At 40.2% G+C, this 18,148-nt stretch overlaps 1 protein-coding gene and 1 non-coding gene across 2 annotated transcripts in view; both read left to right on the forward strand.

Annotated features, from left to right (window-relative positions):
* The window catches only part of RAB21 (RAB21, member RAS oncogene family), a 47,195-nt gene extending 29,419 nt beyond the window's left edge, over window positions 1–17,776 (forward strand). Inside the window, exons 5-7 of the mRNA XM_049782779.1 lie at window positions 3,999–4,053; window positions 4,546–4,634; window positions 16,106–17,776. Coding sequence (XP_049638736.1) covers window positions 3,999–4,053; window positions 4,546–4,634; window positions 16,106–16,248 — 287 coding nt within the window. The 3' untranslated portion in view covers window positions 16,249–17,776. The remainder of the gene's footprint in view (window positions 1–3,998; window positions 4,054–4,545; window positions 4,635–16,105) is intronic.
* On the forward strand, window positions 6,196–6,302 carry LOC126023480 (U6 spliceosomal RNA). The gene has a single exon (XR_007500600.1). It is a non-coding gene; the product is annotated as a U6 spliceosomal RNA (small nuclear RNA).
* Window positions 17,777–18,148: the final 372 nt, after the last annotated feature.

The raw sequence follows: 18,148 nt of genomic DNA on the forward strand, positions 1-18,148 counted from the left end.
ATTATGAAGGAAAGGAAAAAAAGATGTGTCCAAGAGAACACAGGCTTCTGCAGAGTAGAAATAGGTAAGTAAGCAAAGAAACAGAGACAAGTGAGATAAGTGTTCAAGGGAGAATATAGGCCTGAAGAGGAAGGAGCCTGATCGGTACTGTTAATCACTACTCTTTCTGGTCTTACATTTTATTTTATTTTATTTTATTTTTTTTTGGTTTTTGGGCCACACCCGGTAACGCTCAGGGGTTACTCCTGGCTATGCGCTCAGAAGTTGCTCCTGGCTTGGGGGACCATATGGGACACCGGGGGATCGAACCGCGGTCCGTCCAAGGCTAGCGCAAGCAAGGCAGGCGCACCTTACCTTTAGCGCCACCGCCCGGCCCGTGGTCTTACATTTTAATCTATGCCATTTAGATATGTTTTCACATCAGACTCTAAGGCTAATTACATATTTGTACACACTGTGTCTAAAATAGAAGTTAATTTGTCTAAAATCATCTAGTCATAAAGTGAGCCAGCACTTCAAAACATGCTTCATTAGAGTTAAAAGCTTTTTCTAGGTGAAGAGGTAGTACAGCTGGTAAGGTGCTTACCTTACAATACTCAATACCACGTATCAGCCCCCAGGCATCACTAGCAGTGATCCCTGAGCACAAAGAGCCAGGAGTAAACCCTGAACACAGCCAGGTGAATGTAGCCTAAAAAGCTCCCCAAAATTAAAAAACATTTTCAAAAGCTTTTTGAAAGTTTCTTTCACTAGGATTCACACTATATAGACTTTCCTTTCATGTCTTTGAATTAAGAACTAATGTTCATGTTCTTGAGCTTTTTTTATGTGCTACACAAAACATGCCATGAATCAAACCGGTTTGATTTAATTGCATGCAAGGCAAGCCCTGTCCTAGCTTTCTAACCCTCAAATGTATATAATTTTGAGAATATTTTTGGTTTCTGGGATCACTCCTGGCACGTTTGGGGAACTATGAGGCTACCTGTTCAGCTGGTGTGCAAGAAAAGCAACCTATTTGCTGTCCTGTCTCTCTGGACCCTCAAAAGTGCAGTTTTATATTATTTGTTTGTTTTAGTATTGGGGCTGTACCTGCTATTGCTCAGAAATTACTCCCGACAGTCGTCAGGATGGGATCCTGGGGACTGAACCCTGGTCAGCTGTGCAAAGCAAAAGTCCCACACTCTGCACTACTGCTCTGTCCCCAAATGTGTATTTTTAAAGAAATTCTTTGCTCTTCTTAGGATGCTTGCTTTTTCTCTTCCTTTACAGTTGCCTTTGATATCTTTCTTCTATCTTTATGATGGTTAAGTGCTCTCAGTATTTAAAATAATATATTATTACAAATATTTTGATATTTGGTAGGGCGTTTGCATTGCACACACAGCTGACCCAGGCTCAATCCTGGCATCCCATACGGTCCCTGAATTTGGGCACAGCTGTGTATGGCACAGGAAAAAAAACCCCAAAAGTAACAAATAATTTTGCTATCTTAATGATTCTATTAAATGATTTTATTAAAATTTATTTAAGAATAGAGCCAAAGAAATAGCTTAGCAACTTTGCATGTTGGAGGCATGGGTTTGGTCCCCAGCACTACCAGAAGTAACCTCCAGCTACCACCAAGTGTATCCCCAAATAAAACAATAGCAAAATTTTTGTTAAGTTTAAAATGTTAAAGAGGGCCTGGAGCAGTAAGGCATCTGCCTTGCCATCGCTAGCCTAGGACGGACCACAGTTCCCCAGCATCTGATATGGTCTCCCAAGCCAGGAGTAATTTTTTTTCCTTTTTTTCCTTTTTTTTTTTTTTTTTTTTTTTTTTTTTTTTGGTTTTTGGGTCACACCCAGCAATGCTCAGGCATTACTCCTGACTCTACGCTCTGAAATCACTCCCAGCAGGCTCGGGGGACTATATGGGACGCCGGATTCAAACCACCATCCTTCTGCATGCAAGGCAAACGCCTTACCTCCATGCTATCTCTCTGGCCCCTCCAGGAGCGATTTCTGAGCGCATAAAGAATAACCCCTGAACGTCACCATGTTTGGCCCCCATAAAAACAAACAACAAAAAATAAATAAAAAATAAAATGTTAATAGAATAGATTGAATATTTTTTCCAAATATTTGTTTGAAGTGGTAATGGTTACTTCCCAATATTTGTTTGAAGTGGTAATGGTTACTTCCCATATCATTTTCTTCCTTGTGAGATATTGATGTTTCTTTGGAATTTGAACGGCAATAAAAAAAAAAGGAGGCTTTAAAAGAAAAATGTATAGGGTTTATTACTTAATTGGACAAAAGATTCCTTGTATTCTGAAAGAATCCCTTTTAAATTGGCTTGGCAGTCTTGTGCTTGTATGTTGGAGCCACTGGCCACTAGGTGGTGCTAGTTGCATTCTATGTAAATTCTTTTTTTTTTTTTTTTTTTTTTTTGGTGGCTTGCTATGTTGGCTGTATTAGCAAATTAAAAAACGTTAACAAGGTATATTATAGGAAATACGAACTATGCATTTTCTTGCTGAGGTAGACAGATTGCTGTTGGGAGGAGGAAGAGTTCATTACAGAATTTGTTGATACTCAGTTCACTGAGTTTAAAATGCAGCCTCTCTGATTCTTAGACTCTGGTAGCATATAGGTTCTTAGCAGCTGCCAGCAGTTAGGTGCTTGGATTATTGGAAGGCCTCCATGTACAAAGGGCTTTTAATACTCTGTTTCCAGACCAACCACCTTAGCCTCTATCTGCAGTTTAAAACAATTGCATTTGCAGGCTCTTCGCTTCTGCGGCTTTTTAGCATAATTAAGTTTGGTTTATTGTTTAGGAATGGTAAACTTAATTTTAGTAATCTGTGATGTGCATGTTAAGTCTTGTGTTTTGAATAGTTACTCCTCCTGTGATGGCAAAGTGCTTATAAAGTCGTACATTTAAAATTATTTCTTTAGGGGCCAGAGAGATAGCACAACAGAAAGGCGTTTGCCTTGCATGCAGCCATTCCAGGACAGATGGTGATTCGAAATCCGGCATCCCTTGTGGTCCCCCATGCCTGCGAGGAGTGGTTTCTGAGCACAGAGCCAGGAGTAACCCCTGAGCGCCACCGGGTGTGGCCCAAAAACCAAAATAATAAATACAAAATAAAATTATTTCTTTCGGGCTAGAGAGTTCATATGGGGCTCACAGGGTTTGCCTTGCCTACAGCTAACACACTACGATATGTGATAGAGTGTGGTTCCTCCCTCTATAATCTTGAGCTCTGTTCTGAATGAACACAGAACACAGTGGGGAGTGGCCTCAGGACCTCTGGATGTGGTCCCAAACTGCCCCCACCCTCCCCCAATGAGAAAGTTGTTTTTTAATAAGTTTTTATCATCTAGGAAATATAGATACCTTTAGGATCCAATGGCTAACCTAATATAGTTTTGTGAATAATAATTAGTCTTGCTTAGTTGATAGATTGATTGGAGACATTTTACCCCTAGCTATGAGTTCTAAGTTTAACCCTAGGTTCCCTGGTGAATCACAACCCTTGCTATACCCTCAATCAAAGAATCCTACTGGGAAGGTTATTTTCTCTAAAAGTGATTTAAGCTCTGGGGCCGGAGCGGTGGTGCAAGCGGTAGGGCATTTGCCTTGCAAGTGACTGACCTAGGACGCACCACAATTCGATCCCTTGGTGTCCCCATAGCCAGGAGCAATTTCTGAGCGCATGGTAATCCCTGAGAATCACCAGGTGTGGCCCAAAAAAAAACCCACACACATACACACACAAGGATTCAAGCACTGAGCCATTTGAGATGGTTAAGATTTTCATCTTGACAGTCCAAGCAACCTTCTTATCAAGGAGTTAACTTCTTAGTTTCAGGACAATTTGAGGTCTGAAAGTGATTTGTATAGTCTAATGGTGATGTTGATTGAAATGGCAATTATATACTTGAATTAGTTATTTTCATTTTAAAATGAATCAATGTTGAAGATTGGCATTTGATTTTTCTTTTGAAATTAGGTAATAAAATAGACTTGGAAAAGGAGAGACATGTTTCCACTCAAGAAGCAGAATCGTAAGTGTTGCTCCTTCCTTGACATCCTTTCAGTCAATCCCCATAGAAGCCTTCTGCTTTGCACTTCTGCTTTTACTAAAAGGGAGTGATGCGCCAAAGAAAACTGTTATGATCAATGAATTACAAACACTTTTAAAGTGTTTGGTTTCTATATTAATAAAAAATGTTGAATCTTTATATAGTTATGTTTCTACTCAAAATAGCAGTGCAGATGGCAGGTTCACATGTTTTGCCTGAGTTCATTCCCTAGCAGATACCAGTGGGAATGAATAACCCCTCAATTGTACCCGGTGCTTTGTCTAAATAAATACATAAATAAAATTGAGTTAAATATATAGAATGTTAAATGGCTGTCTAACCTGAATTTCATTAAACCTGTTTTTAATAGTAAGTCAGTGAAATTGTCCTTGAATCTCTTTCATGATTCAGTGGTTAACCATGAAAAAAACCTGTTAAAATCTATTTCCTTCAATCACCTTTCCTTTTTTTAAGGTATGCAGAATCTGTGGGAGCAAAACATTATCATACTTCAGCTAAACAGAACAAAGGAATTGAGGAACTCTTTCTTGACCTTTGTAAAAGTATGTATATTCGGATATAATCTGTTCAGTTATGAATTGTTCTTTAAAAAATATTTCTAAAACGATGCTTTGCTATTTTCATTATTTACCATACTGGTGATTTGTTACATCTACTAGTACTATTAACATTTTTCCCATATGTGTGCTTACGCCACATCCAGGTGGTGCTCAGCGTTTACTTCTGGTTCTGTGCTCAGGGGTCACTGCTCACAGGGCTCAGGGCGACCATGTCAGATGTTGGACATTGAACCTAGGTAGGCTGCTTACTAGCAAGTGCCCTACGTCATAAACAATTTCTCCAGATCCTATAATTCATGTTTTTGTTGGTTTTTTTTGGTTTTTGGGGTCACACTCGGCAGTGCTCAGGGGCTACTCCTGGCTCTGTGCTCGGAAATCGCTCCTGGCAGGCTCGGGGGACCATATGGGATGCCGGGAGTCAAACCACCGTCCTTTTGCATGCAAGGCAAACTCTTTACCTCCATGCTATCTCTCCAGCCCTCCTATAATTCATTTTTAAAGCTTAAATACTTTAATTCTGCTGGAAAGTAGTAATGACTGAAAGTCATATATATTTCTTTATCGATATAGCTATATATAGAAAAAGAGTACAATTTACATATTAAACACATTATTGTTAAAAATAAAAATGGCGGGCCGGGCGGTGGCGCTGGAGGTAAGGTGCCTGCCTTTCCTGCGCTAACCTAGGACGGACCGCGGTTCGATCCCCCGGCGTCCCATATGGTCCCCCAAGCCAGGAGCGACTTCTGAGCGCATAGCCAGGAGTAACCCCTGAGCCTCACAGGGTGTGGCCCAAAAACCAAAAAAAATAAAAATAAAATAAAATAAAATAAAAATGGCGGGGCTGGGCAGTGGCGCTAAAGGTAAGGTGTCTGCCTTGCCAGCGCTAGCCTTGGACAGACCGCGGTTCGATCCTCCCGGTGTCCCATATGGTCCCCCAAGCCAGGAGCAACTTCTGAGCGCATAGCCAGGAGTAACCCCTGAGCGTTACCGGGTGTGGCCCAAAAACCAAAAAAAAAAAAAAAAATGGCCCAGAGAGATAGCACAGCGGTGTTTGCCTTGCAAGTAGCTGATCCAGGACCATAGGCGGTTGGTTCAAATCCCGGTGTCCCAAATGGTCCCCCCTGCCTGAGCAACGCCGGGTGTGGCCCGAAAACCAAAAATAAATAAATAAATAAATAAAAATGGAGGGCCCGGAGAGATAGCACAGCGACATTTGCCTTGCAAGCAGCCGATCCAGGACCTAAGGTGGTTGGTTCGAATCCCAGTGTCCCATATGGTCCCCCGTGCCTGCCAGGAGCTATTTCTGAGCAGACAGCCAGGAGTAACCCCTGAGCACCACCGGGTGTGACCCAAAAACAAAACAAAACAAAAAATGGATGGGAAATATGCAGATGAAAACATTTAAAGATTATAACAACATATTGCATTAGATATGCCTTATTTGGGTTCTGATTTGACAAACTGGAAACGAGCATTTGTGTAATTACTGGGATTATATGAAGTCTAAGGGAGTTTTTGATGACAATAAGAAATAATCATAGTGCTCGTTTCGGCAGCACATGTACTAAAATTGGAACGATACAGAGAAGATTAGTATGGCCCCTGCACAAGGATGACATGCAAATTCGTGAAGTGTTCCATATTTAAAAAAAAAAGGAATGATCATAAATGACCATCTGTCAAACTAAAGAGATAGCTTAATGAAATAACTGAAAGCTGGTTTACGTGCAGGAGGCCTGGGTTAGTCCCCAGCACTGCATGGTCTGTCCCACTGCCAGGGATGACTGGAGCACTTAGTTGGTAGTAACTGTTGAGCAGTAACAGTTATGAGCCTAAAAGTAAAAATGTATATGCATATATTACTTATATATGGTTATGGTGGCATGGCTATGTTTTTGTTTTACTTGTTTTTGTTGTTTTTTTTTTTTTGGTTTTTGGGCCACACCCGGCGGTGCTCAGGGGTTACTCCTGGCTGTGTGCTCAGAAATAGCTCCTGGCAGGCACGGGGGACCATATGGGACACCGGGACTCGAACCAACCACCTTTGGTCCTGGATCGGCTGCTTGCCAGGCAAACGCCGCTGTGCTATCTCTCCGGGCCTGTTTTACTTGTTTTTGGGGGGGCATTCTGGTAGTGATCAGCACTCAGAAATCAGTGATTAGGGGACCATGTGTTGCCTAATATTAAACTTTGGCCTCCTACGTGTCTCCTGTTTCCTGTTTTATTCTAGCGTAATGCATTCTTTCTTGGGCATGCATTGCTGCCCTATTATCGAAAAGACCTAAACTGTTTTACCCAGTGTCTCTCCTGACTGGGGATTTTTGTTAGGGTGACAATGGAGCATGAGGTTCAATTCCTGGCTCCACGTGGTACCTTGAGTCTGTCAGCAGGTATGGCTCAAATTCCAGGACCAAAACCAAATACTTATATTTTAAAGAGCTATTTTTTGGAGAGTAATATTTGAAAAATAATATATGCATAACATTCATTTTGGATTTTGTTTGTTTTGGAGCCATATCCAACGGTGCTCAAGGATTACTCCTAGCTCTGCACTAGGGATCACTCTGAGTTTAGGCGACCATCTGTGGTGCATGGATCAAACCCACTCAGCCTTGTGCAAGGCAAGTGCCCTACCCACTGTACTATTTGCTGTGCTATTGCTCCGGCCCCAGTATTTTGATGCTGTTAATCCTCTCACACCACGAGCAGGGTAGTTTTCTATGTTTTGTGCCAGCTTTTATTTCTTTTTTTTTTTTTTTTTTTAATCTTTATTTAAACACCGTGATTACAAACATGATTATAGTTGTATGATTACAGTCATGTAAAGAGCACCCCCCTTCACCGGTGCAACATTCCCACCACCAATTTCCCAGATCTCCCTCCTCCCCACCCCCCTACACCTGTACTCGAGACAGGCTTTCTACTTCCCTCATTCATTCAAATTTTATGATAGTTTTCAGTGTAGTCATCTCTGCAACTGCACTCATCACTCTATGTGATGAGCTGCATGTCCTGAGCTGCACCTACCAGCCCTCATCTCTCTTGTCTCTGAGATATTGTTAAAAATGTCCTTCATTTTCCTTAAAGCCCATAGATGAGTGAAACCATTCTGCGTCTTTCTCTCTCCCTCTGACTTACTTCACTCAGCATAATAGATTCCATGTACATCCATGTATTGGAAAATTTCATGACTTCATCTCTCCTGATGGCTGCATAGTATTCCATTGTGTATATGTACCACAGTTTCTTCAGCCACTCATCTGTTGAAGGGCATCTTGGTTGTTTCCAGAGTCTGGCTATTGTAAATAGCGCTGCAATGAATATAGGAGTAAGGAAGGGTTTTTTGTATTGTATATTTGTGTTTCTTGGGTATATTCCTAGGAGTGGTATAGCTGGATCGTATGGAAGCTCAATTTCCAGTTTGTGAAGGAATCTCCATATCGCTTTCCATAAAGGTTGTACTAGACGGCATTCCCACCAGCAGTGAAAAAGAGTTCCTTTCTCTCCACATCCCCGCCAGCACTGCTTGTTTTCCTTTCTTGTGATGTGTGCCAATCTCAGTGGCGTGAGGTGGTACCTCATAGTAGTTTTGATTTGCATCTCCCTGACGATTAGTGATGTTGAACATCTTTTCATGTGCCTTTTGGCCATTTGCCTTTCTTCTTTTTCAAAGTGTCTGTTCATTTCTTCTCCCCATTTTTTGATGGGGTTAGTTGTTTTTTTCTTGTATAGTTCTGTCAGTACCTTGTAAATTTTGGATATTAGCCCTTTATCTGATGTGTATTGGGTGAATAATTTCTCCCACTCAGTGGGTGGCCTTTGTATTCTGGGCACTATTTCCTTTGAGATGCAGAAGCTTTTCAGCTTAATATAGTCCCATCTGTTTATCTCTGCTTCCACTTGCTTGGAAAGTGCTGTCTCCTCCTTAAAGATGCCTTTAGTCTCAATGTCCTGGAGTGTTTCACCTACATGTTGTTCTATATACCTTATAGTTTCAGTTCTGATATCAAGATCTTTAATCCATTTGGATTTTACCTTTGTATATGGTGTTAGCTGGGGGTCTGAGTTCGCTTTTTTGCAAGTGGTTAACCAGTTGTGCCAACACCACTTGTTGAATAGGCTTTCCCTGCTCCATTTAGGATTTTTTGCTCCTTTATCAAAAACAAGGTGGTCATATGTCTGAGGAACCTTCTCTGAGTACTCAAGCCTATTCCACTGATCTGAGGGTCTGTTTTTATTCCAATACCATGCTGTTTTTATAACTGTTGCTTTGTAATACAACTTAAAATTGGGGAAAGTAATGCCTCCCATATTCCTTTTCCCAAGGAGTGCTTTAGCTATTCGAGGTTGTTTGTTGTTCCAGATGAATTTCAGAAGTATTTGATCCACTTCTTTGAAAAATGTCATGGGTATCTTTAGAGGAATCGCGTTAAATCTGTACAATGCTTTTGGAAGTATTGCCATTTTAATGATGTTGATCCTGCCAATCCATGAGCATGGTATGTGTTTCCATTTCCGCGTGTCCTCTCTTATTTCTTGGAGCAGTGTTTTGTAGTTTTCTTTGTATAGATCCTTCACATCTTGGAGTCAGGTTGACTCCAAGATATTTGAGTTTGTGTGGAACTAATGTGAATGGGATTGTTCTCTTAATGTCCATTTCTTCCCTATCATTATTAGTGTATAAAAAGGCCATTGATTTTTGTGTGTTAATTTTGTATCCTGCCACTTTGCTATACAAATCTATTATTTCTAGAAGCTTTTTGGTAGAGTCTTTAGGGTTTTCTAAGTAGAGTATCATGTCATCTGCAAACAGTGAGAGCTTGACTTCTTCCTTTCCTATCTGGATTCCCTTGATATCTTTTTCTTGCCTAATCGCTATAGCAAGTGCTTCCAGTGCTATGTTGAATAGGAGTGGTGAGAGAGGACAGCCTTGTCTTGTACCAGAATTTAGAGGAAAGGATTTTAGTTTTTCTCCATTGAGGATAATATTTGCCACTGGCTTCTGGTAGATGGCTTTGACTATATTGAGAAAGGTTCCTTTTATTCCTATCTTGCTGAGAGTTTTCATCAAGAATGGGTGTTGAACCTTATCAAATGCTTTTTCTGCATCTATTGATATGACCATAGCTTTTATTTCTTGAAGTACTATTTTGTATTTATTTTTGTATAGGTCTTTCACCTCTTTACTTAAGGTACTTGATTTTCTGAGGCACAATTGTGAATGATTTTTAAAAATATAAAAAAATACATATATATACATATATATAACAAATATAAAATATAAACAAGGGCCAGAGCAATAGCACAGTAGTTAGGATGTTTGTCTTGCATGAGACTGATTTAGGTTTGATCCCAGCATCCCATATGTTCCCTGAGCCTACCAGGAGCGATTTCTGAACGCAGAACCTGGAGTAACACCGCCAGGTGTAACCAAAAAAACTAAGTGACTAAATAAACAAAACCTCTTCTATCAGGGCGGAGAGATAGCACAGCGGCATTTGCCTTGCAAGCAGTCAATCTAGGACCTAAGGTGGTTGGTTCAAATCCCGGCATCCCGTATGGTCCCCCGTGCCTGCCAGGAGCTATTTCTGAGCAGACAGCCAGGAGTAACCCCTGAGCACTGCTGGGTGTGGCCCAAAAACCAAAAACAAACAAAAAAAACTTCTATTGTATTATTTGCCATAGAAAAGCTATGAACTTTTCTGTGTTAATTTTGTAGCTTGCACTTTACAATATGAATCTATTGTTTTTGGGAGTGTTTTGATAGTGTCTTTAGAGTTTTCTAAATATAGTATTGTACCATCTGCAAATAATGAGAACTTGACTTCTTCCTTTCCTATCTGGATGCCTTTGATATTTTATTTTTGCCTAATTGCTATAGCAAGTACTTCTGATATTATATTAAATACAAGTGGTGAGAATTGGCAGCTTTGTCTTGTGCCTGTTCTTGAGGGGGAAGACTTATTTATTTTCCATATTGAGTATAATGTTTGTGTAAGTTTGTTGTAAGTGGTTTGACTATGTTGGGGAAAGTTCCTTTACTTTCCACTTATTGATAGTTTGTGTTATGAATGGGTGCTGAGTCTTGCCAAATGCTTTCTCTACATCTATTGATGTGATATCATTTTTTTTGTTTTGATAAGATGTTATACAGTTACCATACATATTAACCACTTTCTGATCTTTTATATTTGAAGCTTTTTTATTTAAACAACAGTGGTTCTTTAATTGATAATTGAGTTTTCGGCATATAATATTTCAACACCAATTCTACCACTGTCAACTCCCTCATCCCCTCTCGTCACCTGCCACCTTGAGCGGCACGTTGCCAAGTTTGGTGGTTGCAGGATATCTCATGTTTTCAGTGTCACTGAGTCAGTGCTTTGGATTTATAGCTATGCCGCTCTCACATCACCAGTAAAATCAGAGCCCTGAGTCCTGTTTCCCCATTGCTTTCTTTCTCATCTTCTCACTTTGCTTTCTTTCCTTCTCTGCCCTCCTCCCCCCTAACCTCTGGGGTCAAGAATAAACTATGGGGGGCCGGGCGGTGGCGCTGGAGGTAAGGTGCCTGCCTTACCTGCGCTAGCCTAGGACGGACCGCGGTTCGATCCCCCGGCGTCCCATATGGTCCCCCAAGCCAGGAGCGACTTCTGAGCGCATAGCCAGGAGTAACCCCTGAGCGTCACCGGGTGTGGCCCAAAAACCAAAAACCAAAAAAAAAAAAAAAAAAAAAAAAAACCAAAAAAAAAAAAAAGAATAAACTATGGATTCCACCTTTACTGCGTTGCATTTCCTCATAGACTATCCTATATAACACAGATAAATGAGATTATTTGTGTTTTTCTTTCTTATAGGCTTACTTTACTGAACATGGTACCTTCCAGTTACAACCAGGTTGCAACAAATTGTCTGATTTCATTGTTCCTTGCAGCTGCATAGTATTCCATTGTGTATATGTAACACATCTTCATAATCTGTTTATCTTGCATTTTACACCTTTGTTGACTCCAAATCTTAAATATTATACAAAGTGCAGCAGTAAATAAGGGTGTGATACATTCTTTTAAATTAATTTTTTTAAGTCGTGGGGGTAGATACCGAAAAATGAAATTGCTAGGTTATATGGCAGTTCAGTTCTCTTTTTACTGAGGACTCTCCTTAATGTGATAGCACCGTGGTAGAGCGTTTGCCTTGCATGCAGCCAACCTGGGACAGACAGGGTTTGGTCCCCGGCATCCCATATGGGATAATCAAGGAGTGATTTCTGGACTTAGATCTAGGAGTTAACCCCTGAGTGCCGCCTAGTTTGGACCCCCACCTCACCCCCAAAATAAAAGCACTGATTTTTGTACATTGTTTCTAGGATCTTTAGTGTTTTTTAATGTATATTGTCATGTCATCTGAGAATAGTGATAACTTGAGTTTTCCAATTTGAATCCCCTTGTTTTTTTTTTGTTTGTTTGTTTTTGGTCTGATTGCTATAGCAGGACTTCTAATACAACTTTGAAGAAAAGTAGAGACAATGGACATTCTGCCTTGTGCTTGATCTTGTAGGAAGTGCTTCAGTTTTTCACTGTTAAGAACGATACTGGCCCTGGGTTTGATATGGGTGGCCTTTATTGTTATTTATTCTCCACTGTTATGTTGAGGCCTGCCTTTTTGTTTTGGTTTGGTTTTTGTTTTTGGGTCACACCTGTGACGCTAAGAGGTTACTTGTGACTATGTGCTTAGAAATTGCCCCTGGCTCGGGGGACAATATGGGATGCCGGGGACCAACCAAGGTCCATCCTGGGTCAGCCACGTGCAAGGCAAATGCACTATCGCTCTGGTCCCTTGTTGAGGGTTTTAATCATGAATGGTTGTTAGATCTTGTAAAAAGCTTTCTTTGCAGCTGTTGGTATGAGCATATGGTTCTTATATTTGCTTTTATTAATATGATGTATTATGTTAATTGATTTGCTTATGTTGATCCTTACATCCCTGAAAGGAATCCAACTAGGCGTGTATGATTATTTTGATATGTTATTGGATTTAATCAGTTATGACTTTTTTTTTAGAATTTTTGTATCATTGTTCATCAGGATATTTATCTGAATTACATTTTTTGGAAATGTCTCTATTTGCTTTGGGTATTAATAGAATGTTAGCTTCTTAGAAGATGTTAGGAAGGATACTTTTTTTTTTTTTTTTTTTTGCTGTTGGAATAACTTAGGGAGTAATAGTAGTAAATCTTTTTTTGAAGGTTTGATAGAACTTACCAGTGAACCATCCAAACCAAAACTTCTGTTCTTCTGGAGATTCCTTTGTGGGGGGGCCACACCCGGAGGTTCTCAGGGGTTACTCCTGGCCCAATGCTTAGAAATCGCTCCCAGCAGACTCGGAAGACCATCTGGGATGCTGGGATTCAAACCACCATCCTTCTGGATGCAAGGCAAATGCCCTACCTCCATGCTATCTTCAGCCTTGGGGAAATTCTTTTTTTGTTTGTTTGTTTTTTGTTTTCCGGCCACACCCATTTGATGTTCAGGGGTTACTCCTGGCTAAGTGCTCAGAAATTGCCCCTGGCTCGGGGGGGGGGGGGGACCGTATGGGACTCTGGGGGATCGAACCAGGGTCCTTCCTTGGCTAGTGCTTACAAGGCAGACACATTACCTCTAGCGCCACTTCTCAAGCCCCACCTTAGGGAGATTCTTAATTATTGCTTCCATTTCTTGACTTGTGATTGGCCTCTAGGCTTCTAGGCTTTCTACTTTCTTCTTCATCTTTGGGAGATTATAAGACTAAGAATCTATCCATTTCCTCCAGCTTCAGAGCATTCATTTGTTCAAAATAACTTCTCATATTTTGAATTATTGAAAGGTCTGTTGTAATTTTTCCCTTTCATCTCTGATTCAATTTATTTGAACATTTTACCTTTTTATCTTGTGAATACAAAGGTTTAAATATCAAACTATATATTTAAAAAAAAACTATTCTTTTTTTTTTGGGGGGGGGGGGGGCTCACACCCAGCAGTTCTCAGGGGTTACTCCTAGCTGTATGCTCAGAAATTGCTCCTGACAGGCTCGGAGGACCATATGGGATGCCAGATTCAAACCACCGACCCTCTGCATGCAAGGCAAACACCTTATCTCTATGCTATCTTTTAAAGAACTATTCTTTTAAAGATCCAAAGATTTATTGAATCTTTGAATTGCTTTCTTGGTTTCTTGATTTCTGCTCTTTTAGTATTTCCCTCCTATTAAATTTTGGTTTGTTTGCTAATCCTTCTCCAGAGTTCTGAGCTTTGTGTTTAGGCTGTGGGCTTTTTCTTCTTTCTTAATGTTAATGCCTGCATTTTGCTATGAGTTTCCCTTTTGTGCAGTTTTTATTGTATGGCATACATTCTGATAGCTTGTATTGTCATTAGTTTCAAGGAATCTTTTTATTTATTCCTGATTTCTTCTTTGCTTCAGTTGTTATTTAGCAGTGTTTTGTTCAGCTTCCTTGTTTGGAAAGTTTTCTCCATCTTTTTTCTTGAGGTTAATTTCTACTTTCATGGCATTATGGTCTTAGAAGGTACCTTGCACAATTTCTTTATTTGTAAATTTATATATGTTTGAGTTATACCCTAATGTGTGATCTATCCTAGAGAGTGTTTCAACTCCTGACCTTCTAAAAATGCAACCATACAGTTTTATTTAAAAATATTGAATATTGGGGCTGAAGAGATAGCACAGAGGTAAAGGCATTTGTCTTGCATCCAGAAGGATGGTGGTTCGAATCCCTGCATCTCATATGGTCCCTCGAGCCTGCCTGAGGTGATTTCTGAGCGTAGAGCCAGGAGTAGTGAGCACTGCTGGGTGTGACCCAAAAATAAATACATAGAATATCTCTGTTTCTTTAAAAATTACACAGCTTTATGAACTGAAGAGAAAGCTCAAAGAACTGACCTCCTTTGCATGCAGGAGACTGGAGTTCTTGTTTTTGTTTTTGAGTCATACCCCGCAGCGCTCAGGGGTTACTCCTGGCTCCACACTCAGAAATCGCTCCTGGCAGGCTCGGGGGAGCATGTGGGATGCAGGGATTGGAACCACCGTCCTTCTGCATGCAAGGCAAACACCTTATCTCCATGCTATTTCTCTGGCCCCAAGGAGACTGGAGTTTTTGATCTCCATCACTTTGTGGTCCCCTGAGCAATCTCAGTAGCTGTGCCCAAGTGCAGAGCCAGAAGTAGCTCCTTCCTTCCAGGGACAGCCCAACCTCGAATCCGACCTCAGAGAGCAGCTATTAACATGTACAGACAGATAATATGTTCTGTGCATATAAAACTTCAAAAGGTTGAGGAAAATTAAAAACGAGTATTAACAAGGTTTTATGAATCCAACTTAGTAGGTTAACTTGTACCCTTCAATTTGAGAATCAGTGCTCTGGAACAAGTGTAAGGACCCTTGTTCTGTTTTAATAACCTGCCATATCATTTCCACTGTCTGTCCTCCTTTCTTTTCTACACCCTCTGGTGCTTAGAGGCCACTTCCAGTTCTGTGCTCCATGCTTGGAGCTTACCCTAGACCTCCTGCTGGCTTATAAATATATGATAGGAGAGGGGCCAGAACAATAGCACAGCAGTGGGGTGTTTTCCTTGCACATAGCCGACCCATGATGGACCTGGGATCCATCCCCAGTATCCCATATGGTCCTCCTGAGCCTGCCAAAAGCAAATTTCTGGGCGCAGAGCCAGGAGTAACCCCTGAGCGTCACTGGGTGTGACCCAAAAACAAAAACAAGATAGGAGAGAAAGGGGAAGTAGGTGCTCATGAGAGAACAGTTAATCCAGAGAAAATAAGCAAAGACAGAGAGACAAGCAAGATTCTTGTTTAAGGTAGAACACAGCAATGAGCAAGCCAAATGAATGAGGTTTTTTTTTTTTTAATCTGGTTTTGGGACACACCCAGTTCTGCTCAGGGTTTACTCCTGATTCTGTGCTCAGTGTTCAGTCTTGGCAGAATCAAGAGGTCATAGTGGTGCTGAGGATCAACCTGGGTCAGCCATGTACAAGACCTTAGCTTCTGTATTCTTTATTTTAATATAATTTTTTTTTCAAATTCTAGTTATTATATTTTAGGTTACATATTTATTTTCTTTTTCTTTTTTTTTTCTGTTTTTTGTTTTTTGTTTTTTTTGGGTCACACCCAGCAGCGCTCAGAGATTTCTCTTGGCTCTACACTCAGAAATGGCTCCTGGCAGGCTCCGGGGACCATATGGGATGCCAGGATTCGAACCACCTACCTCTGCTTGCAAGGCAAACGCCTTTCCTCCATGCTCTCTCTCCAGCCCCTATGTTACTTATTTACAATATACCGTTCACTTATTTCCTGTGTTTGAAAATCAGAAATGATGTCATGGTGAAATGCTAAAACTGTAGAAAGAGAAAAGCCAAAAGATTGTGATCTTGATTTTTTTTTTTTTTTAGGGATGATAGAAACAGCACAAGTGGACGAGAGGGCAAAAGGCAACGGTTCTAGTCCCCCGGGAGCTGCGAGGCGAGGGGTGCAGATCATCGACGACGAGCCACAAGCCCAGAGTGCTGGCGGAGGGTGCTGCTCTTCTGTATAACTGTTCACACCGGAGAAATTAAAACGAACTGTGGATCATTGCCCTCAACACGAAGACTGCCATATTCCAAGTCACGTTATTTTACCAATGGAATTATAGAATTAACAGTATTTTAAATTGCGTTTATAACACTGCGGAGACCTTAAGTGCTAAACTTAGTGGAGTTTGTGACCAGAGAATTGGCATTTTTTACAAATGTTAACCAAGCAATTACCAATGGCCTTTTTACATATTTTTTTCTTTTAATAAGGAATAATATGCATGTAGAAAAGACCTACTTAAAGGCTTCATTTATATTCTTTTAAATCAAATCTTTATTTAATAACTTATGTATGTTGTTGGAATGATATACATTTTTGCAGCCCTTTGTATTTTGTGGTAATTTGAATTGTATCACTTCTAAACAGCAACCTGTTTCTGTTTGTTTGTTTGTTTTTTTTGCTTTTGTTTTTTAATTAGCAGATACCTGAAGTACTATTTTTGCAGGGTTTGCACAGGCCCCTAACTGTCTACTACTTTGATATAATCTATATACATCCTGTATGCTGAGCTGGTAAAATATATTGTAAATTCCACATTAAATATTTTATCTGCTTTTACAAGCGCAAGGTGCAAAAATATATACAATAGTTTCAATGATGACTATAAAGTGAATTAACATTTGGTGATAATGCCTAAGCTTTTGACTCTGATATAAAGATCTTAGCTCCCCTTCACTTTTGTCTTAACTTGAAGTGGTGTGTTTAGATTTTCACATATACTTTACTTGAATTTTTGCTATTGTCACATATTTTTGCCTTCATAAGTCCAGCTGATGACCAGCAGCCTTTGTCTTTCATGTTTATTTGTTCAGTTTTTTTTGAGATAAAAGAAATAACTTCTGCTGATTTTGCTTTAGAGCAGTTTCCATAGATGTATTTGAGTGGAGCATGCTGGGATTCACGTCTACAATGGCTGTTGGTTTCTCTTAAGGCTTTTCATGGTTCATTGATATGAGATGAGACAAGGGGGGGCCCTCATAACCACCACTCACCAACATTCATATATCATGTTGGTAGTGTGCTTCCTGAGACAGCACTTTTTGATCCTTCTTGAATACATTGTATTTGTTCATTGCTTTCCAGAGATGAACACAGAAAGTTCTGTTTTGTTTTTAAAGGTTATTTTGGGTTTCTGTGATGGGAAACATTTCATTTCATGTAATGGAGTTATAATGAACACTGGAAAGACATTATAAAATTATATTCTTGTATTCTTTGTAAATTAGTCTCATTAGGGTTTTTCCCTCCTTCCCCGATGCATAGGATGACTTTGGTTTGTTCATTTTAATAGAATCAGGCACTGCTCACAGAAAGAACACAAATTTGTGGAAATTAACCTAATTCTTGTTCTAATATATATATTTTTCCATTTCTGTCATGCTTGGAAATCGAGTAAATGTTATGTCTAAGATAAAATTGAATGGTACCTGGATTTCTTATAAGAAGCAATAGTATGCAATAAAGCTATTAACGAACAGTGGCAAGAATATAGAGAGCATATAGAACTAAAGTAGACTGCATTTTATGGGGTTGTGGCCATACACAGTGATGCAAGGGGGCAACTCCCCACTCAGTGGACCTGGAGCTCATACATGTGAAGCATGGCCGCCAAGACTTCTAGGTTAGCTCCCTAGTCCCCTGCCATATTTTAAATCCACAGGTAATAGCTTAAGCATTCCCAAACGGACTAAAAGTGCAGTGAGTTGACACCTTGATGTTATAATTTAAAAAAAAAAAACAAATTGGGACTGCAAGAGTTGCTCTGTGCTTCCTACTTGGACTCTGCTCCTGGCAGTACTTGGTGACCCTGTGACACATCATATCAAACCGCACCTCCTGTCAAGCAGCGCATGCACCCA

This window comes from Suncus etruscus, chromosome 11 (genome assembly GCF_024139225.1).
Source record: "Suncus etruscus isolate mSunEtr1 chromosome 11, mSunEtr1.pri.cur, whole genome shotgun sequence".
Taxonomy (NCBI): Eukaryota; Metazoa; Chordata; class Mammalia; order Eulipotyphla; family Soricidae; genus Suncus; species Suncus etruscus.